We start from the raw sequence: 23,027 nt of genomic DNA, 5'->3' as shown, positions 1-23,027 counted from the left end.
CACGGCTCAACCTCAGGTTCACACACACAGAGAGAGGAGAAAAGACAGAAAAGTAAAGAAAAGTGCAGCCAGGAGAGAGTGAGGAGTTGTTATTATTATTATTATTATTATAACAGAGCAGTGATGAGTCACAGCAGCACAAACACTGATCAGCTGAAGTTTAGTTGACCTATATCTAACACACACACACACACACACACACACACAGATATTCTTCTCAGGACCCTTCACTCACTCCCATTCATTTAAACACACTCAACAAAGCCTTAACTATAACCACTTTACTACTCTTTCTTAACCTAAACGTAATCCGCTCCTCAGAGGAGTGAGGGTTCTGCCTCATTAGGACCAGGTTTTTGGTCTCCCACGAGGACTCCTGGTCCTGACAAGGTCACAGTTTACTGAGTGTCAGAGGTAAAGAAATGTGAAAACTCACCAGAGAAGCCGACGCTCAGCAGACAGAGCAGCAGATGGGTGACATGTCTGTGGTGCATGGTAGAGCAGCTGCAGAGGTGTGTGCGCGTGTACGTGTGCGTGTGCGCGTGTGCGGGAGCGAGATAGTGCGTGGACTGGAGTCTTTACACTCCACCGTCCGCACTATTCTTCCTAAAGTGGGAGAAGTTGGAGTAATTGAGGCTGGAGCGACTTTGTAGCACAGCGGCAGGACACGCCTCCCCCGCGCGTGGCCCCGCCTCTGCCCGTGTCGCATTGGCCCCGTGACACGCTGGCTGCGAAAGCCCCCGCGCTGTGATTGGTCCCTGGAGCTGTCAGTCACTGTCGGGGGGTTGAAACCCTACACGTGGTTTCGAGTGTAGGAGAGAGAAGAAAAAAAAGTTCAGAGGCTTTTACGTGTGTGTGTGTGTGTGTGTGTGTAAGTTCATTTTGGCGCGTCCACACAAACAAGACAGGGGCGTTTATAAAGATTTTTTTTTGGGGGGGGGGTCTGTCGAGGGCAGGGGCACCACAGGGATTATATACACAGATTTATAATCAGATTGAGTTAAAGTTCACTCATGAGAGATTAATTTAATTTTTGTTTATATTTTAATTAAATTTTTAGAGAAAATCAGTGATTTAAGCTCACGTGAGCTACTGCTGCCTCGTGTGGTCACTATGTTTTCACTGACAGCGAGCTTTGAGGGACAATATTTATTCATTCATTCATTCATTCATTCAAGCTCTAAAGGGTCTGCATGTGATATTTAGGGTTAGAAAATCAAATCAAATCAAACAAAAACTAATACTTAAGTCCACATTAAGACTTTCTTCAGCAGCATGGCGTCTACCTGAAGGACAGAGGAAGAAAAAGCGGTGTTTATATTCACAATTCAAAATGTTTATTTGCCATTTGTGCACAAACAGACATTCTGGGCAAAGAATCCAACAGAATTAAGACAGCAAAAAAAAAAAAAAAGGCGGATAAATAATAACAAAAATAGTCTATTAGCAAATAGAACAAGGCAAATCAATACAATATAATATAAAGACAGTGAAGGCAGCAAATGTCCACAGTACAAACTGTATAAAAGGTTGAAGTTACCACATGCGCCTCTGATTTACACTCTCACATGTACTGTGCATACATAGAAACAGAAGAAAAATGCCGCTGCCTGCTTTAACTTGTGACATCTGCTCTGGATTTGTCTGTGGAGCTTGTTCAGCTTAGGTTAAATTATAGTTGCACTATATTTTTTCTCCCCATGTTTATTAAATAAAGTAAGTAGTCACATGCTCGTATGAACATAGAGAGATTTTTTTGTTTGTTAACGGTAATTGTTTCTCTTGTCCATACTTGCCAACGTGACCCCCCTCTTAAAGGGATAATTCAGGTATCAGATACACAGATATGTATACACATCAGCACACGTACAAAGAATATGTCACAGTCACTGAAGTGTCACTCTCCCACACCAAAGCCCAGAGAGAAAATCCACGTTTTTAAGCTCACAGGGACACAGGAGCCGCTGGTCCACTGCTGCCTCGTGTGGTCACTTTGTGTCACTGAGGTGAATCAGAACAAAGGTTTTCAAACACCGGAGTCACAAAATGACACAACTCTGAACTGAATTTACCTCACAGCATTAAAACACAGCAGAATTGTTTTATAAATGTATGACATCTGAAACAATGTCATTTAAACCCTTTTTTTTTGGGGGGGGGGGGGGGTCCAGGACAGAATGTTCAAATCCAACATGTCTTTGAGAGCAGACTCTGAGAGTGTTGATCTGCTGCGCTGACCACAGATGGTTCTTTATGGAGCTCAGAGGGAAGTGATGTCTTTCTGAGCTGATATAACACAGACATGTGATCTACTTTTATAACCAGCAGCAGCAGCAGCAGCAGCGGCAGCAGCAGCAGCATCAGCAGCAGCGGCAGCAGCAGCGGCAGCAGCAGCAGCAGCAGCAGAGGTGAAAACCTCACTGTTTGGTTGTTTGATCACTATTTTTAAATTCACGTCAACGCCTCTGATTAAATCTCATGTTTTGCCTCAAAACTCAGTGTTTGCTTGGTCTTGAAAGACCCAGCTGAACCTCGACCCCCTAACAGCAGCTGGTCTCTTCAGGCAGCCACTCGCTCACCGTGTGGTGTCGACCTCCAGCAGGAGAACTCATCAAACCCCCTGATGACATTTGTGTTTTATATTCTTGCTGCTCACACACAGGTGAGTGTGAGGCAGGCATTTCACTGTTCAGGTGAAATTAAAAGTTAAAAATGCATATATTTCCACCGCAGTGACGTAACGTAAAGGGATAGCCCACTTTATATCGTCCACATCAGCTTAAGTCTCTGACATCTCACTGTTAAACGGCCTTTTCTTACTCTTCTCCCTGCACCAAACTCTGTGGAGAAAGTCAACAATTTAAGCTCAGAGAGACACAGGAGCTGAGCTTGTTTGGTGAGTTTGTGTCACTGAGGGAAATCTGAACAAAGGATTACAGCTGCCGAAGGCACAAAACAACAAACGTGAACGTACTGATGGAGGCAGCGGTGGATCGATAAGTCCTGTTTGCTGTGATGTAAAAATCACTGGTTTTCTCCATGGACTTTGGTGTGGGCAGAGTGACATAAACTTGAGTTTCCTGTTGGGGGAGAAAGTGTGTCTCACAGCAAGTTAACGTGGCAAACATGTTCCCGGGACATCACAGACTTAAGCTGGGGCACATTTTATTAGGGCGAGTCTTTCATGAAGTGGCTGGAATCACTTCTTCACGGTCATTTTGTGTGGTTTCAGGGCACAGGGGGCGCTGTGTGTCACACAGTACAACAACACGTAGAAGAAAAACGTTACACCCACCTTACACATCATTACAAGTGTCCGAACTCCGTCTGGACAAACCATTCCAGGATCAGATCTCATGTATCTCTGCAGCAGCTGTTGACGACATGTTGTTTTTTCTGCATAAAAGGAACAAATGCGTGTCTGGTAACATAATAATAATAATAATAATAATTGTGTATTATTAATTTTATGTCACAGTGCTTCTAAAGGCTAAAAAAAAGGCTACCAAAAAGAAGTCACACACAAAAACCGCAACTGGGAAACATGTGAGCATCAAGTGGAACAAATAAAAGAGAGGAAGAGAAGATATAATGTCAATTAAAATCACTTGTGACGGCGCAGAATGTTTATAAGACACCAAAAAAGAAATGCTAATGTTCTGTGGACGTAAAACATACGTTATTGCAGCCCCTGAGCTGCCTCGCTCTGCCTCGCTCTGCCTCGCTCTGCCTCGCTCTGCCTTTCATGTGTAGGAGGCCTGAGCACTTAAATCCGTCTGTTAATGGGAACACGTTGTTCGCAGACATCGGTTTATTCATCACAGCCTGTGAAAACACTTGTATAATTTTCCCCCTGTGGCTCTGGAGGAGTTTGGACGTTCGGGGCTTCGCTTCAGAACAGAAAACTTGTGCCACAAAAGTGAAAGAGTGAAGTTTGAGTCTTAACTTGTCAGGACAAGACTGACAAAGGGAAGACTATTGGATGCATTTTGGGGGAAAGAGAGAATCCACAGCAGCCTGAGACACGGACGTTCACGTCACTGAAAACATGTCACGCCAGCGGGGACGCAAGGGAAAAAAAATTATTTTAGCCACTTAAGAAAAGTCCCTTCAATAAAATCCAAGACTTTAGAGGCTGGAAACTGAAGCTCCTTCTCCTGCACCAAACTCCATAGAGAAAATCAGCGTTTTTTTGCTGGTCTTCTGCTGCCTCGTGTGGTCAGTTTGTGTCACTGAAATGAACTGAAACTAAATATTTAAATAGCAGAAGTCACAACGTCGTTTAAGAAGTGACACAAAACTCCAGTTTCTTGTTGGAAAAGTCCGACTAACGCTGAGATTAAGTGACAACAATGCTTTTAAGGTAGCATACACTTAAATATGAAGTCAATTTTAGGTTGCAAACCTTTTGTTGAGTGACTTTTGTCGTGTTCTCATGCAAATAAAACACGTCACGTCTTATTTTAACCTACACGAGGGTCGGAAAGTCTCATAAAGTGAAATTAGGCGCAGCACTAATTTGTCAATATTCACCGTCTAAACTCTAATTACCTGTGGACTGCGTGAGCACTTTCTGCTTTGGCTTTGTTCGGCATGGTTTCAGTTGTTTTCATAGACCATTACTACACGCACAGTTCAGCGTATGATGGTGATTAGAAAAGGCTCGGGGTGTTTATAAGACATAAAAACCAACCGAGTGTGTCTCTGACATCTGTCTGTGGATGAAAAGCAGCTGACGTCTCTTTTTATAATTGTTGCATTTATATAAGAAAAGCGTTTAAAGGCATACACGTCCAATTTTGACATAGAGGTGCCTACTCTTTTTTTTAACATATATTACGAGGTCAAAGACTTCTTCAAATTGATATTAACGCAATATCTGTGCAATACTGACATTTATTTATTCCCGATCGAAAAGGAAGATATCATCAGTTAATCAGGTCACAGATTGTTTCCATTTTTCTGTTGCACATGTGCTCCTCGCCTGATTCTGCTTCAGGGTTTTTGGCAGAGAACTGCAGAGTGTACAGCACCATCTTGTGGATAAAAGTAGAAATACAGGGAATACGTGGTAGTATTTCTCACACACAGCAACATTTGTTTGTATATCAGAAAAATGGAGACGTGAATCAGGGGCGTGTCAACAAGTGCAATTTTTAATATTTTTGAACCGCTTTTATATTATTTTGTATAGCGTTGTATTTCTTTATTCCATTTGCCCTTGACTGTTTTTAATGAACTGAATCTATTTGGGCAAATAATAAAACATTTGGCAAATAAACATCTGGAATTTGGAATATCGCCATGTTGATTCACGAGCGCACAAATCGTAACGATATCGCCATAGAGGCGTCCTCATTCTCACTAAAATGAGATTCTTCACGTTCAACAAGTAAAATCTATATTTTTAGGCCATGACTGAAGAGAAAAAAACACAGTAATATTTAATCATTTTGACATTAAAGTCAATATAAAAACAAAAATAATCTAATAAACTACATTAAATTGGGCTGAACCCTTCAGGAGTGAGTTTGGAAGTTTTAAAATTACTTTAAAACCTAAAAGCCTTAAAACCCAATTTTATGAGAGCGATATTATCGTCTAATTGTTTGCTTTTCAGTCTCATGTTTCTATATTTTCTTTATCCCTGCATGTACAGCACTTTTAAAAGCTTTATAAATAAAGTTGGATTGGATCTCTCTCTATATCCTAAACATTTTCCAAAAAGTACAAACTGAAATTACTTTATTTTTAGATGAAAATAAAACACAAGGCACGTTAGATTCCAGACTTAACTTAAACCTACAAATCAGGTTCTTTTTTTTAAAAAACCCAAACAAAAATTCAGCTATTTTGCATCTATTTCCATTTGTGTTAGAAACAGAAAAGCCTTCGTGTCTACATGCAAAATAAATTCAAATCAAGAGAAGGAAATCATGGCTTAAGGTTTGTTCACTTTTGAAAAACTCAAACTATGGAACAGGAGATTTAGTAGAAAATAAATAAGTAAAATTATGGAGCTCTCTATGAAGATTCAGAAAATATTTACTATGTAAATGAAGGATTATTGTGTTGTTGATAATTTTTGGTTATATGATTCATTTTTTAGGTCAGTCCAAAAATAAGCCTTAAACTTCCGTCTATTCCTTTTTTCTGTTCACTGATTGTGACAAATGTGTTAAACTATTTCTCTTTCAAGGACAAAACAAACCAAAATAAAATTCATTCATTCATTCAGATGAAACAGACTCAACAACACAAGAGCGGTGAAAGACGGCGTCAGTTTGAACACCAGGAAATAATGTGTCTACTTGTGTACTTTGAATAATAACTTAAAACACCGCAGTAAATACTTCATCACTACTTACCTCAAATGTTTCCATGCTTCCAGCCGCATAATCCCAGCGAAACACACCCTGGACCAGTGGACTAAAACATGGATTAACAAACACACAAAAGGTGTTCAAGACCCCAAAATCACAAACCAGAGGCCAAAATATTAATGGCTTAAATATCTTTAAGCCATTAAAGTAGGATACGTCACTTGAGACACTGCAGAAGATCTCCAACAGCGACCTTCTACAACAGTGTCACTGGGACGACAAGGAGACGACAAGGAGAAGTTTGGAGATGGATCAGTCATTTCCTGCAAATGGACCTCGAGTGGCTCTGCGCTGGAAGCCAGAGGGCAAGAGGAACTACAGCCATGCTGTGCTCACAGCGCCCTCTGTTGGACCACAATGTAGTAACTTCAGACCGTCTGGTGCACTTTTAGGCTGTTCACTGACAAAAAGTGACAAGCCAGTAGAGGTCACTATTGCTTTTGTGCTCCACTGTAAACAAGTAGTGGTGTTCAAATATTGCATGTTAGACCTTTAAATTACATCAAATGGCCACATAGACCAGTGCAACGTCACATCTCATCACTTCCTCGAAACAAATCTATTTAGCAGCATTGCTACATTCTGGCCTTATCGTTGTCCAAGATGACACGATAAGACGCAGAGCTGACGAAATACTGCAGGTGCAAAACTGTTCGATGAAAGGACTGAGAAAGAGACAGGAAACGTCGAGATTCACATCAAACAAGATTCAAATTTGTGGCGCGACTCATTTACAAAATCAATGAAATGATCAAAATCGTCAAACGTTATCCGTCCAAGTGAAGAAAAACAAAAAAAAGTTAACATGAAAAGTTAAAAGTGTAGAACATCTCTGTTTATTCACAACACAGAGAACAAAGGTCATGAAGTCTCTGTATTGAACGTAGATGGAGCATCTGTTAGCATAGCTTTCTCCACCATCATCCCGCTGTAAACTGTCTTCTTCAGCCAGTTACCTCACATATACTTCACACACTGGACTAGTGAAATTGGGGCTATTTGTTTCATTTTCTACACACTCTGGTCCTCCAAGTACCACCAGAGGAAGCTCATGTACCACAGTTTTAGAACCATGGCTTCAGATAACTCACAGATGCCAATACACATTTTGTTTGCAATGTTTGCGAAAGCTAACTGGAGCCGGGATTCTTCCAACGCACGGATGTTGCGCCAAAAATGGAGGATTGAAGTGAGTGAGGAAGTCATACTTCCTGAAAATCTCTGAAAATAAAAACTCTTTCACTCTAAAATTAACATTTATACCCGTGATTTGTGAACCCACTAAAAAAAAAAGAGCCATTCTCGACGTCACCTGTGTGTTAATTTTAATAATAAAACAACAACATGCAGCTCAGTGATAATATTTTACTTCAGTCCCTCAATCGATCCTTCAATTCGATCTGATTAATGAAAATAATTATTAAAGATAAAAAAAAACCTGAGCACTGCCCCAAGTTATAAAAAGTCAGGTCACCTTAAAACATTTACGGCTAATGGCTACGCTAACAGAAAAGAAGAAACTAGCATGTTCACACACATTAATGCCGAGTCATTTGACTGAATGCTGATTCAGCACATTCCTGCCGTACAAATATACACTAAACCTGGGCTTTTTAAAGTAAATAGAAAACATTGGGGGCACTGTCGGTTAGCTAGTTACTACAACGTTAGCTAGCTAGCTAGTATTAGCCCCAGGCATGTAGTGTCACTTGCGTTTAACTTCTACCAAAGTCATTTTCTGGTAAGATACTTGCACATTTACTTAAGTATCACCTTTTAGGTACTTCATATGAGACTGGAGGTCGCTACAATCAGTTAAAAAGATTTAAAAACCGTGAAAACATGCGTTAATCTCCAACAATTAGCAAAGGAAATGTCTAAAATCTCAATATTTAACAGAGGAGTCTGGTGTATTTAGCGACAGGCGATCGTGAGACCCGTTCAGCTGTATTTTAGTTCAGTGACTGTGGATTCAGTTACATGGAAAACAACTGACTGCCGTTTTCTGCGGTGCATAAAACCACAAACATGTACGTGACTGATACCAAACGGAGTAGAGTCTAGTCGAGTCGTGCTAGAACTCCCAAGTGGAAAAACTCCATTAGCAATACTTTTAATGGAAGTGGTGAAAGACCTGCATGGAGACGGGTCCTCTGTGCCATTCGTCTCCCTGCGACCATGAATAAGTGGTACAATCCTTCAGAGGGAGGACATAAAAGCCGGATGAAAGGGTGAGGTGAAGCAGCTGGAGGCAAAGACTCTGCACTTCACAAACAAAGTGGAGCAAATGAGGTGTGAGGAGGAGGATGAGCACACACTGGGGCCTGTGTTTGGTTTGCTTGTTTGGTTCACTGGTTTTCTTTTGACTTGCGGGGCAGCCGAGTGAAGTGCTGCCACTGACTTGCAGCCGGAAACGTTTAAAAGTGCGTGTGCACAGCTCAAAGTCAGCAGGATTACTCGAGTTGGGCCGTGTCTGTGAGTATCTGAGGGAATGGGTCACATGTTTTGTTTATTTTTCCGCCTGTGTTGCATAAAAACTCACTGAACATTGTTCCGTTTCTCACGTCCTCCACTGATCAAAGTGGTCAGTACACAGTCTTGGAGCGGCTGATGTCCTCTGGTGGAGACAGGCGGCCGAAGCAGCCGTTCTTCTCCTCCTTCTTCTTGTCGACCGCGTGTCCGTTGCTGAGCTTGTGCTGACCTTCGTCGTCCGTCGTGCTGCTGTTGTCCTCGTCTTCCTCCTCTTCGTTCTCACTTCTTTCATCTCGGATCAGCTGTGACATAAGAGATGCAATTAAATAAATTCTAATTTCTTCTTAACTTTGAGTGAATAAGGTCACATCATTTTTGTGAGACAGGGTTTATCCATATTTATTTATGTATTTATTTATTAGGTGATCAGTTCTGTGCAGACTTACGTTGCCAAACAGGAACTTCCTGATCATGCGGAGGATGAGGTAGGCCCAGAACGAGTGCAGACACAGGAGGATCACCAGCATCACGTTGAAGAAGTAGTAACCAAAGAAGGCGGGGTAGTGGAGAACAGGGTAAACCCAGGTACAGTGGATGAGCCTGAAACACAAGAAAACACAGTACATCAGGATGTTTGCTTTATGAGTGTAAATGATGTTGTATCCTCTTATGATGTTCTTTCACGATGAGAGGTAAGCCCCTGCGGGTCCCTTCTACCCTCACAATCCCCTGCGACGCCCCTGCTTTGTCGCCGTAACGACAGAGTGTCTCCCTCTTAACCCTCGCAGACTCGTTCATCCTCGCATGAATCAGGAGGAACATAACACAAACAATAAGTTCACTGTCAACACAAATTACAGGCTGCAAACTGTGCATGAATGTTATTATTGGATTAAGAGTCGACTGACTTTAGCCTAATGAATGATAATGGTTTTTTCTCTCTCTCTCTCCTAAATGCCACCAGTGTTGGAGTAATAAAACCTCAGTGGCAGTGAGTCCCAGAAGAATCCTGCTGTGCTCGGCAACATTTCAGTCAAAGCTGCATTGTTTTCCCGGGTTGTTTTTTACCACAATAATCTACAATACTGACGACCACGTCAGCCACTGATATAAGTGACTCCAGGAAAGATCGTATACGATTCCATCATTAAAGGCTCATATGTCTTTGCATATATATTATATTATATTCATGTTAAATTTGACATATTTGACCTGTTTACTTCTGCTTTTTGTAGATTTATGTCCATAAAGATGTTTAAAACCACAATTAAAGCTGGGCTAGGCAATAAACTGTTTGTGTGTGTGTGTGTGTTGACAAATGGAATTTACAATCTATTCTACAAAACATTTCTACATTCACTAAGCATTTATGAGCTTACCAGAATGGAAAGATGATCAGTCGAGTCACCATAAACACTATGGCAAACACAACAAAAATACAGTGGCTTGTTTTCTCCCACTTGGCGTAGTTGAATAATTTGGCAGACTGAAATAAAAAGAGAAAAGGCAACGTTTTAACGGTTTGAGCTGACACCAGTAAATCACTATCTCTCTGTTTAACAGCCTTGTCCTGCTGGGAAATTGAGTTTGTAAACTGTTCCCTCTCCCGCACCAAATCCCATTGAAAAAACCATTGAGTTTTTAGCTCACAGAGACACAGCGTCCGCTGGTCTACGATGGTCAGTCTGTGTCACTGAGGTAAATGTGAACAAAGGTTTTCCAACGCTGAAGTTCAAAGATAATGCATTTGAACTCACTGATAGAGGCAGCAGTGGATCAACAACTCCTGTGTGCTGTGATGTAAAATCAATGATTTTCTCTATGGACTTTGGTGTGGGGGGAGTGAACGGTTTATAAAGTGACACAAACTTCACTGTACAGTTGAAAAGGGCCATCTAACAGTAAGATAAAGCAGTGAACATATTCTTAAGATATCCTAGACTTCAGCAGGTATAGATTTTAATAGGTGAGACTTTTGCTTATGTGGTTATAATCAGTTTTCCCGCCCACGCCTCACTTTTGCTGGTTGCAGACAGTGCTGACTGTGTGCCAGTACTGCATACTTAAAAAACGTGAACTATCCCTTTAAGTATGCCTACTGCTACCACATCTACTGTCTTTTAACAGAGGTAAATAGTGGTTCTATGGATTTGACACAGCATTGAATCTGAGGTTTACATGTTTCAGTATCAGGTGACCGTGTGTGCGTGTTTTATAACTGACCTCCAGTAAAATATCAGAGGCGTCGTGGACGAGCATGACCAGCGTTCCGATCCGTATGTAGTTCACACACCAGGAAAACGACAAGAGGACCAGCGTCGCTAAGTGGTGGACGATTTGCTCCTTAAAGTCCTGAAAAAAATTAAATCACAGTTGTCGTCAAACATGGAGAAGACTCGGCAGGTCCACTTAGAGGCCACAGTTTCACTTTAAAAGACTTTTATAAACGTATCTTATGCAGGAATTGTCACATGACCAGGAGCAGATATAGCAATTTAACTCAATCCTTTAAACAAACATATAATGAATACAACTTAATACCACGCTAAAACCCCCTAATTTACCCCCAACATTAACAGCCTCCATGTTGTGATGGGAGGTTTGAATTCTGAAAACCTGTGGGGCTGGGCCGGGCTTGGGCTCCACCACCTATTGCCAGGATTGGGCTTGGGCGTAGAGCAGGCACTAGTGTGTTCTTTAGCCCCAGGTGAGTATTTACCAGCTGTGCTCACTCAATAATCTTCATGTGACTTAACATTTTTGTGTGTTTAGTGTGAGTGCACCACAGGATGGAGATGTTTAGCACAATGCCACGATGATTGCGTCAGTGGTGCCAGACGATATACATGCTTTAGTTGCTAGATTTGAGAAAGTCGCCCGTGGCAAAGTCGTGATTCTTTCCACGCCCTGCTGTTGTACAAAACGGAGGACGATTTTTGTACGTTGCGCATCAGACACAAGTGTGTTAACACAAAAGATCCAGCTGCCATCGCCGCAGAGTAACATGATTTGAAAAAAACACTTTGTTATTTGGTGTGAAGGCAGGAAGTTGGACGGCCGTCTGAAGTGACGTCTGTCACTTGATTCAAATTTTTCATCAAGCCAAAAAACTAGTCAAAGTTCCGGCGTCAAAACCACAGCGACTCACCTTTCTCTTGACATCAAAGGTAATACTGAAGAGAAGGGAGGCGTAGAAGCTCATCTCCAGGATATAATACCAGTACTGAGACTCCAGCATGGACTGCAGACAGAGAGACAGAAAGACATGGACAATGTGAAACATGAGGCTACAGTGAAGCTCGGTCCCAAAGCGAGACGGTCTGTCCCTCAGGGCGGTGATCTTTGTCCCTGAACCCATTAGCTTGAAGGAAGGAACTGCAGAAGACTCTGTTGTTCACCCTCACTTCATTTTTCAAAGCCACCTAAAACCTGATAATGAAGCTCAGATGTTCTCAGGCTGAATGACATCATAGTGTTTGCACTGAAGACCCATTTCTCACAGAACTCCAGCAAAAACATGGACTACATTTGTATTCCTGCCTGCTTCTGGGTCAATTCAAGCAATATATTGTAGTTATAATATAGTGTATGTATTTAGACAAGACTTGATAAATGATTTTAACCCTTAACCAATTAAATTTTAAAGGAATAGTTCAGGTTTTCTGAAGTGTACTGGAACCAGAAGCTTGCCTTGGCTGAAGACATGGCTGCCAGTGGGGAAACAAGAAAAGTTCAACTTAACAAAAGGCTCCCAGAAAAAAATAAATCCACCTTTTGACAGACATTAGAAGTCAAACATATTGCTTTGTAAACCGCAGACAGTGAAATAATCAAATCAGTGTTCTTCAGTTGTAAATGGTCAAAAGAAAATCAATGTTGTTCACTTGGGTTCCAAACATCTTATTGGATTAACCAACAACAAATAAAAAACACACTTCAAGTGTTGAATTCCAACTCAAATAACGGTTCCTTTAAAACACATTCAATTAAAATAAAACCTAAGCCCTATAGCCGGCAATATATTAATAAATACCAAGTTCAGACTGTTGGCAACTCGCGTCAAACACAATAATCAAGCCGAACAACGCCGAACTTTAAATCAGTTAAAAAAACATTACAATCCTAAAAACGTGGGTTAACCTCCAACGATTACCAGGGAAATGTCTAAAAAATCTCAATATTTAACAGAGGAGTCTGGTGTATTTAGCAACATCACTGCTGATCGCAACCGGCGAACCCTGCCGCTGTATTTCAGTTCACTTCAGTTGACTTTGTCAGACGGTCTGTGCTCCGGTCATGGAGGAAGTACTGAACAAATATTTGTAATTAACTGATTCTAATTATTTATTTACACTGAAAACAACTGCTTTACAAGTTACTAGTTAGAGTGTGTGTGTGTCGCATGTAAAACGGCAGTTTTATGCAGCATTAAGTAGCATGTAGTGGAAAACCAACCTAAACCGTGCCGTGCCATAAGTCGCAATCCCCGTGTCGGCTCACACACTTTCCATAGGGTCCCAGAGTGCTAGCTTCTTGCTCACGTAGAGCTAGGCTAACGCAGGTGGCTAACAGTCGGATGAAATTGTTCACAACAGTCCCTCCGTTGAACATGTAGAGTTCACATTTTGTGCGCTAAGATAATGTAGTAGACAACTTAAGGAAATAATGTGGGTTACGTATTTCCACGAACAGATTGAAGTAAACTAACACCGCAGCTAGCTCCCGTTAGCTGTGTCACGTCGAAGTTCTCCCTATCTCCCTCGATCGCTTCCTCTGTCTGACACATGACCTCCAACTCGCTACTCATTGGCTCAGAAAATAAACAAACATAAATGTGAATCTCTTTCACACTCACAATAATTACCAGCATAATAATCTAAATATTAAAGAATCAGGTAACACAAGAACTTGAACATGAAATTCCATTCACATGGCAACATATGAAGCATCAAAACATTTGAGTAGTTTTAATACTCAAGTAGTACCTTTTAACCTCCTATTTATACCATGTATACATGTATTATACTATTTATTAATTATTATTTTTTACATTTGTCTTCTGAATTTTCCACAGGGGAACACAGGAGCTCAAAATACAACAATTGTGATGAAAAGAGGTGTAACAAACCTGCTTTGGGAAGCCCGTCCATACTTCCTGAGTGTCATAAAACCATTCTTTCTGTAGAAACATGGAGGCAAATTTGGTTTATAACATGTAAATATGGAACGATAAAGCTTTTATATAAGTTATAAAGTAGTTCTACAACCACTGAGTTGATTTATTGGTGAATGTTTTACATTCGGATGGACTGACGCAGATACTCACATCATAGAGAGCTACTATTCCCCCGATGAACGCAAACAGATAGAAGACACACCTCCAACTGTAGGACGCAGAGGAGTGACATGAACACATGGTGACTCATGGTGACTCGTTGATGTAAAGCTTTTATTTTTATTATAATAATAAACAGTGAAAGTACTGACCAGGCCTCTCTGAACTTCTTCAGGACTCCAGGAAGGTCCTGAGTGCGTCTTCTCCTGAACCAGCGCTCGACTTGTCTCACCGACAAACTGCTCTTCTTAGAAAGTCCATCAATGTCTGGCTGGAGGTGCGTGAACAACACAAATGTACAAGAAGTAAAATTAACAAGGAGTAAATGTCTGTTATTTTTCTCTTTTTAAGTTTATTTATATATGTCAAAATACTGAAAAATGTCTCCGTAGCCATTTTATTAATGTTTCCATTGATAAACTGTTCCATCACAAAAACACAAAAGGTTTTACCTGAGCAGGATTTCTACTCTGAGTGGTGTAATGCAGCTCCAGGATGTGGTTGTCCTGTGCTTTCAGGTGAACCTTCTGCCTGATTCCAGCACAGTGAGCGAGCGGCGTTGCTATCCAGCTGCAACACAGTGGATACGCACACGGTTTAAGACTTACTACGACATCACCTTTTTGAATGTTGCACCTGGCAAAAACTCCACAATACAAAAAACTAGGACTGAAACTAATTAAAACGAAAATAAAACTAAGCATTTACAAAAAACTAAAACTGATAAAAACTATCAAACCCTCTGAGAGTTAGGGTTAGAATTCGGACTTCTTTATCTCAGAATTCTGATTATAATTCTGACTCTAATCTCAGAATTCTGACTTTTTCTCAGAATTCTGACTTCTTTCTCTGAACTCTGACTGTAATCTTGAATTCTAACTTTAATCTCTGAATTCTGACTTTAACCTCAGAATTCTGACTTTTTTTCATAATTCTAACTTATTCCTCAGAAAATATGACTTTAATCTTGAATTCTAACTCTAATCTCAGAATTGTAATTTAGAATTCTGACCCTTTTTTTTATCAGAATTGTGACTCCAATCTCACAATTCAGTGGAAATCAAGAAGAAAGTGTAGCAGCATGTAGTTACAACAGAGAAGTTTCAAAGTTGACTTTATGCACCAAACTCCATAGAGAAAATCTTTGGGTTGTTGGGTTTTTAAGACACAAACCTTATTATGACCTTTTTGAATCTTGCACCTGGCAAATACTCCTATCTATACTCCTATACTCATATCACAAAAATCTAACGAATACAAAACTAAACATTTACAAAAAACTTAAACTAATCAAAACTAGCAAGCCCTCTCTAAAAACAAATTAAAACAAACTCATTTTAAAAACAAAAAGTCTTCATGAAATAAAAACTAACACTAACGGAAAATCCATAACTATTATAACCTTGGTCTGGAACTGTAAAGTGGAAAAAGAAGAGTAATCCTTTTATTATACAAGTCATAATACCATATTTGCTGTTTAGTAATTAAGTGGGAAATGTAAACATATCGTTATACAAACTGGGCGTCGCTTTAACAAAGTCAAACAGATCAAGTCAGTAAATCGATGTCACAACAAACCACAGTGTGTGTGTGTGTGAGTGTGTGTGTGTTCATAGATAAACGTCTCACACGATCATCACTCTGGATTTTACTGCAGTTTTTCACTGTGTCATATACTGTATAACCACATGGGGGCGCACGAGCACCAAGTGTGGATCTTACCTTTCAAACAGGAATCTGACGAACAAGAAGGCGAACGCGTACGGGACGGTGACGTAGAGATCCGAGGCTTTGGCGTAGACCCGGCCGTCTTTGTCCACCAGGTCGGCCCAGGTCAGGTTGACTGGCAGCCAGATTCTGTCCCACCAGAACCACTCGTACAGTGTGTGAAACATCACTGCACCTGGACACGGTCAACCAGGTCCTGGGCACACAGCGACGGACAAGTTAAGACGTGGTTCACGTGGTGTACAGTATGGCATGGATTGTTTATGTTTACATTAAGAATAGGAGTGTTAGGGCCACGTGTAAACAGCTTTTTTATTCATTTTAAAGAAAGTAAAAACATGGATAAAATAAAACTGCATAAATTCTGAAAGTCAGGATTCTCCCTTTAATCTCAGACTTCCAATTTAGAATTTTGATTCTAATCTCAAAAAAAATTTCCCTCAAAATTCGGACTTTTTTCTCAGAACTTTGACTTTAATCTTGAATTCTGACTTTAATCTCAAAATTCTGACTTTGCCTCAGAATTCTGACTTTAATCTTCAATTCTGACTCTAATTTCAGAATTCTGTTTTTTTTCCCCTCAGAACTCTGACTTTAATCTTGAATTCTCAGAATTCTGACCTTAAGGGCACTAATACTCTTCTGTATGAGAGTAAAATCCACACTTTAAACAAAGGCCTTAATCTTTTCATGCCCTCACAGACAGTTTATGTTGTGAAACCTTTTGTTTTTTAATCTTTAGGGAGTGCACATGACTCATCCAGTTCCAATTCCCCTCCAAGTTAATGATAAATAATTAGGCGGTGACATATAGAGTAATTATTAGGTCTGTGCAGCGACAGGTCCAAAGTTCACTCGTGAACTTCTATGATTCAGCCGAGTCACACGTGTCACACATACTGTGCTCTTCACAATGAGCTGTACAGCAAATATTGACCCAGCGATCCCTCCCTTATTTTGAAGATCAGCGCCCACGCCTTATTTAATAACATCCCCCCGTCTCTCTCTCTCTCTCTCTTTGTCTGTCTGTTTCTCAGAGAAACAGACAGAGACAAAGAGAGAAAGGGAAAAGACAAAATGAAAAGCAGGGTTGCAGCCAAACATTATAGTGTAAAGTAAGTTAATGTTGAATTTATGTGATTGTGTGCATTTACTTGCATGTATATCTTTGTGAGGACCAAAAAAAACAGGACATTTTATGAAAGTGAGGACATTTTTTCTGGTCCTCACATATTTAAATGTGCTTTTCGTGGTTAAGAATAGTTTATTTTGGGTTAGGTTAAGGTTAAGGGTTAGACCAGGACTGTATCATGTCTATGAGTGTCCTTACTAAGCCTCTGTACAAGAATGTGTGTGTGTGTTGTTATATTTGTTGCTTCTTAAGGACTTGACATAAACACTGACCTTGTCAGGACCGGAGACCGAAACCTGCTCCTAATGAGTCCAGAACCTAATTTTTCTCACAAACTATTTAAGTTAAGGTTTAGGTTAGGGTTAAAAATTAACTGGTTAAGGTTAAGGCACTTATATGTATCATGCTGTCAAACTGAATGGAGGTCAATGAGTCCTTATAAGAAGAAGAGCTGTGTGAAGTCGAATCTGTGTCCTCATGGAGACCACAACCTGGTCCTAAGGAGGCAGAACCTCATTTCTCTCAGGCCCTGGTTAAAGGTTAGGGCTAAGAGGTTAATTGTGGCTAGGCGTGAACTGGTTAAACCTGTGTGTGTGTGTGTGTTTGTGTGTCCTACACGTCCACACATTGCGTCTGTGTCTACCAGCAGCAGCAGCTCTACTTTCACCGCCATGACAACAAATCATACAACCAGCAGCAGGTTCCCTTGGACCTCAGTTGTCACAGGGATAATCACAAACGTGCACAAATGTTATTGATGAAATTAGTGGGAGGAAACGTTTTGGTTTTGTAAGTGTTGGGGTTTCGGGTCAATGTTTGTGACTGAAAAACTGAAGAAAACTGTGCTTACGCGCCGCTACACCAAAGTCCATTCAGAAAATCAGCGATTTTAGCTCGTGGGGACACAGGAGCTGCTGGTCTACTGCTGCCTCATTTTATGAGTTTGGGTCCTTTTAAATAAATCTGAACTCAGGATTCCGAACACAGACGTCACACAATAACACAAGTGAACTTAGTTATGGAGGCAGCGGTGGATCAGCAACTCCTGAGTGCTGTGAAGTCAAATCCCTGATTTTCTCTATGGACTTTGGTGCACAGAATGAGCAGATTATAAAGTGATGCAGCGATTGACAGACTTTAAGTTTTCTGCTTCATAATCGAGAAGTTCAATATTTGCTTGTGATAAATACCATTTTATTCACAACATGTTTTTTTTAACTCCATGTTAATGTAAAACATACATTTACCAGTGAGTCTATGGAATTAGATTTGTGTCAATATTTTCAAACACTTTTCATGAAGCAAATAAGATATCGATTTAAATATTGTATTTTATTGTTTGAAATTACACTTGTTCTTTGCGCCGTGGTTTTTTGTTTGGGGGCGGGCCTTAGGAAGCTGCCTGCTAATTGGCTACTTTTTGGAGCAACAGTTCAATGGACTGGAAGTCGTCACAGGCTTGGAGTCGCTGTCCGTTTGGAAGTCATTCCATTGAGCTGTCACTCCAAAACTCAGCTTCCTAAGGCCCGCCCACAAACAAAGAAACATCTTTGTTTGATTCCTCAAAAGTGATGATACATAAGTAATTCCATATGTATCTTGACTGGAAAGAAAGTAACTTTTTACATTGATTTGATTATTTCAAATCTAAAGAAGTGTAAAAATACAACAACAACAAACTCAAAGTCAAAAGAAGGACATTTCAACCTTGACACTTGAGTTGAGTTGAAAACTTGTTGTTGTTCTTTCGACTGTGAGCTTCTGTATTAAAGGAAATGTCGCTGGTCACGCTTGTTCTGCAGGAATGAACAGAATTCCCTTCTGAAAACAGAAAGTTGGCAGCTGCTCAGTGACGGACGGCAAACTTTCACTTTTATTTACATAGTTTCAGATCGCTAACGTTGCGCTACACTACACTACTACCGAGAGAAACTGCACCTTATTACATATGTATATTTATATTTATATATGTAAATAATTTCTTTCCTACTTGTATTACTTGTATATTGTTTATTTGTTTGTTGATTATCTATTGTTGAGCTGCTGTAACGCCGTTTTCTCTCCACTGTGAGATAAATAAAAGCTATCTTATCTTATCTTAAAACGCTGTGAAGGGTTTTCTATCAAATGGGCAAAACTTGAGATTGTATCACTTCAAGTTTGTTACATTTGATTTATGTCAGAACTGAGGATTTTAAATTGTTTTAACTTTGTTTCAATTTTGTAAGTGTTTCACATCTTTTGAATTTGTTTTCTGAATTGTAACGTTATTTAAATTTTTGTAGATTTGTAAAACGGGACTTTTGTGTAGTGTTTCAGGGTTTGTAAACGTGGTTGGCAAATATATATATTAGTTTTCCCTTTTGTTGTGGATGTTCAGGATTTGTTTCACATTTTGTCAGTCAGTCATCATCTACCGCTTTATCCTCCACCAGAGGGTCGCGGGGGGTGCTGTGCCAATCTCAGCTACATCGGGCGATAGGCGGGGTACACCCTGGACAGTTCGCCAGTCCATCGCAGGGCCACACACAGATAGAGACAAACAACCATTCACTCTCACACTCACTCCTATGGTCAATTTAGGGTGTCCAATTTACCTAATCCCCACATTGCATGTTTTTGGACTGAGGGAGGAAGCCGGAGAACCCGGAGAGAACCCACGCACACACGGGGAGAACATGCAAACTCCATGCAGAAAGGCCCTTGTTACAACCGGGGCTCGAACCCGGGTCTTCTCGCTTTTCTTCCGAGATTTGGAAAAGTTTTTGGCATTTTGTAAAACTGTTTAAACTTTTGTAAATTTGTTTTCAAAATGTAAACTTGTCGCGGGCTTTGTAAAAGTGTTTGTAGAAGACTTTTGGCACTTTGCAGCCACCGTAAATCTGATATGTAAATGTTCTAAACTGACAGCAGCTGCAGCTTCACTTGCTTTATTTACTTATTTCACTTCCTAATGAAATGACAGATCCACAGTCCCTTTTTTGTTTTTTGTTGTCGCTGCAAATGTCACATGACGATGATCAGCCGTGTTTAAATGTGTTAATGCTGACAGTCGTGAATTTAAAAAAATGTTTCCAGTGATTCTGCTGACTGCAGCTTTAAACACATTCAAGTGAGTAAGTGATTGCCCATGTTCCCAGTGAGTGTGTGGGTGTTTCAGTGAAGGTGTGTCCCTCTTTTGTTATCACAATACAAGATTTTTTTTTTTTTTTAACCCTCTGGGGGCTCATTCAGCCATGCTTTGACAAAACATGTCGAGCCTGCAGGCCGTGCTCAAAACTCCGTTAACTTTCACTCAAAAAATCGACAGTGAGCGGTTTGAACAAGCAGCTGTGATACAAACGTTAACGGTAGTGCTGCTTAAAGCTGTAGTACGCAACTTTTTTAGATGTAAACGAACGGCTGTTAAACTGTCGTCACACGAGTTCACAGACGGTCTGTCAGCTCCACGTGACTCTTGCTTGGTGTTTAAATCACGTGACATTCCCACCCGCGCTACACACAGGAAATTGTTTATTTAATGTCAAAAACAGAGTTGGAGGCAACAGCAACATCGAGGAAGTAAAGTGAGATGACTGTAAACACGTTGGAGTTTACAGTCATCTCGCGAGGAAGGAAAGTTTCATTGGTGGATTCTCTTGTTCGTACAGCAGTTTGAGATAAAAACCTTTATTGTCCCCGCCCTCACGTACGTTGCTGCATTATACACACAATATTCAGTTTTAATTTGACGTTAATTTCTTCTTTGTCGTCTTAATTTTTGGCATTCCTACGTAATTTAAGACGTTGCAAAGCTGTCAGCATAGCAGTTTTAAATGTAAGTTTTATTAGCATGTTTTAAACTAAAAACACAGAATATGAACAAATATAATCACTTTACATGCACAGTTTAAATCGAGCTATGGCCTTAGTCTGACTAAGACGGGCAATCGGACTCAATTGGAAGTGTATAGATGCAGGAGTAATTGGGCTATGAATTTTATTTATGACATCACGCTTCATGCTCGGTTGACACTTATAGCTCGTTCCATTAGTAGTCGGAGCTCGGAATGTCCGAGGTCTGAATCCGACATGGGATTCCAAGATGGCTGCCAGCTAGTTTTTACCGTTAATCGCACTTTTGCTGCATTTATTTGTCAATAAATCAGTCGTACAACTCATGCGGTTTAATTTTTCATCATAGACATGTTGCTACGCCATTTGTGTGCGCAAAATTGTAAAGCATAGTTATTGACCTGAATTAGGGCTGCAACTATCGATTATTTTAATGATTGGTCCGTAAAACGTCAAAAAAAAAATGTTGATCATGTCTCTCAAACCTGGAAATTATGATGTTCTCAATGTCTTGTTTTTGTCCACAAACCAAAATGATTTTTTTTGTTATATGGAGCAAAGAAACCAGGAAATATTCACATTTAATTAGTTAAAAAATCAGAGAAACTTAAACCGATTCATTGATTACCAAAATATTTGCCAGTTAATTTAGTAACTGATTAATATTCAATAATCGTTGCAGCCCTAAGTGGAATTGCTAATGCTGGCTAGCCGGAAATACATTTGTGTTTCCGAACTCTGCGATGACGTCGCTCCCAGTTCTGACTTCCGATGTAAATGAAACCAGCGTGAGACACGACAATGCAAAAAACCCAACAAAAAAAAACCAAAACGCAGCAAACGAATAATGTTACATTGTACATCTGTTACATCTGTTCATGAAAACCAAACAGAAGCACAATAACAACATATAATAAAAAGAAAATCACTCAAAACTAAACCAAGCAGTATGATGTTAAAGTTGAAGGTTACTGGATGAGTGACCTGTGAGTCACCTCTGTAAAAAGGTCAAAGACTCGTTTCCCTGGTTGTTTGTTTTGTTTTTTTTATGCTTGGAGCGACAGCCGTTCCTCAAGTTTACGTACTTGTCATTCCACGTCAACAAAAGCAGCGACAGCTGCTGAATCTGCAGAACCCGGCAGATTCTGAGACTGATAGCAACAGTCGAGTCAAACATCCTGGAGCCTCACAACTAATCCCAAACTCAAACTTTTACGTCTCAAGTGGGCAGAGGAAAACAAGCTCGGGATACTTTGGCGTTAATCTTCTGAGAACAGAGACGTTATTATTCCCAATGCAGACTCTTTTTCTTTTTTTTAAAGCCTCAGAGCAAAGTTTTCCAACCTCAGAACAAAGCGGCACAATAAGTGCAGGAAGACAGCAGGTGATTTTTTACCAATGAAAAGCTTTAGGGAGTGAAATTAACTCTAAAGCAAGTGAAAACAAGCAGAGGACTCATTAATCTCAGTGCAAGGTCACAGGAAAAAGCTTCAGTCTTACCTTTTCACTGTGAGTGCAGCCAGGTAGAGCAGGTACACGCAATTGTTCCAACACAGACTCACTCACAGCTGTGTGTGTGTGTGCGTGTGTGCGTGTGTGTTACGGAAAATGAAGGTGGATGGGAAAACCCTCTCTTCCACGACGATGACAGGCGAGACCAGCCAACCTCTCTTTGTTTGACATTCTTCACAGTCACACCCATTCCAGCCTCAATTACCTGGAAAAGGTTGTTTTTTTTTACCCTCCAGGAAGTAAAATGGTTTGTCACAACTACTTCTCTCTCTCTCTCTCCCTTTCTCTCCCTCTCTCTCTCTTTCCCTCTCTCGCTCTCTCTCCCTCCCCTGAGGAGATCAAATAACCTTGTTTGTACTGTGTTCTTGATAAAGCACAAAGGAAAGCTCTCCCACAAAACAAATCATCCACACACACACAGTTTTTCCAACTGAAAAACACTGTTGACTCAACAAATATGCCACTCTATAACACGTTGAAGTTGGTTACAGTGTTGCTATACAGTTACAAACTGCACTATATGAATGTATATTTGACAAAAATGTAAAAATTAAATAAATATTAAGACCATTGCTGAAAATAAAAAAAGGTTCAGTGTCTAAAATTGACCTGGCTCAATATTTATTCAGTT

General features: G+C 40.3%; 3 protein-coding genes across 5 annotated transcripts in view; 1 reads left to right on the top strand and 2 right to left on the bottom strand.

Annotated features, from left to right (window-relative positions):
- The window catches only part of adamts17 (ADAM metallopeptidase with thrombospondin type 1 motif, 17), a 91,430-nt gene extending 90,788 nt beyond the window's left edge, over positions 1–642 (bottom strand). For 2 of the 3 annotated variants that reach the window (XM_058629244.1, XM_058629245.1), the window contains exon 1: positions 437–642. In XM_058629244.1, coding sequence (XP_058485227.1) covers positions 437–494 — 58 coding nt within the window. In that variant the 5' untranslated portion in view covers positions 495–642. The remainder of the gene's footprint in view (positions 1–436) is intronic. The other variant, XM_058629246.1, reaches the window with a different exon arrangement.
- Positions 1–23,027, top strand: part of psmd13 (proteasome 26S subunit, non-ATPase 13) — a 108,187-nt gene that overhangs the window by 40,621 nt on the left and 44,539 nt on the right. The window lies entirely within an intron of this gene.
- On the bottom strand, positions 7,692–22,563 carry cers3a (ceramide synthase 3a). Its single transcript, XM_058629248.1, has 11 exons — positions 22,385–22,563; positions 15,913–16,114; positions 14,643–14,760; positions 14,343–14,461; positions 14,182–14,239; positions 13,984–14,034; positions 12,004–12,096; positions 11,079–11,207; positions 10,235–10,341; positions 9,302–9,455; positions 7,692–9,157 (listed from the first exon to the last, which is right to left on the bottom strand). Exons 2-11 carry the CDS (start codon positions 16,083–16,085, stop codon positions 8,969–8,971), a joined length of 1,191 nt encoding a protein of 396 aa, XP_058485231.1. The 5' UTR covers positions 16,086–16,114; positions 22,385–22,563; the 3' UTR covers positions 7,692–8,968.

The sequence above is a fragment of the Solea solea genome, chromosome 5 (genome assembly GCF_958295425.1).
Source record: "Solea solea chromosome 5, fSolSol10.1, whole genome shotgun sequence".
In the NCBI taxonomy this organism is placed as follows: Eukaryota; Metazoa; Chordata; class Actinopteri; order Pleuronectiformes; family Soleidae; genus Solea; species Solea solea.
The sequence above is the reverse complement of the archived record's forward strand: the minus strand, read 5'-3'. Positions and strand labels throughout refer to the sequence as shown.

Excerpts from the sequence above, each read along its gene's own strand:
- cers3a (XM_058629248.1), bottom strand. The coding sequence starts at position 16,085 with ATGTTTCACACACTGTACGAGTGGTTCTGGTGGGACAGAATCTGGCTG. Across the intron at positions 14,462-14,642 it reads AGAGTAGAAATCCTGCTCAG|CCAGACATTGATGGACTTTC; the intron begins GTAAAACCTTTT and ends ACGCACCTCCAG. Across the intron at positions 9,456-10,234 it reads CTGATCATCTTTCCATTCTG|GCTCATCCACTGTACCTGGG; the intron begins GTAAGCTCATAA and ends CTTGTGTTTCAG.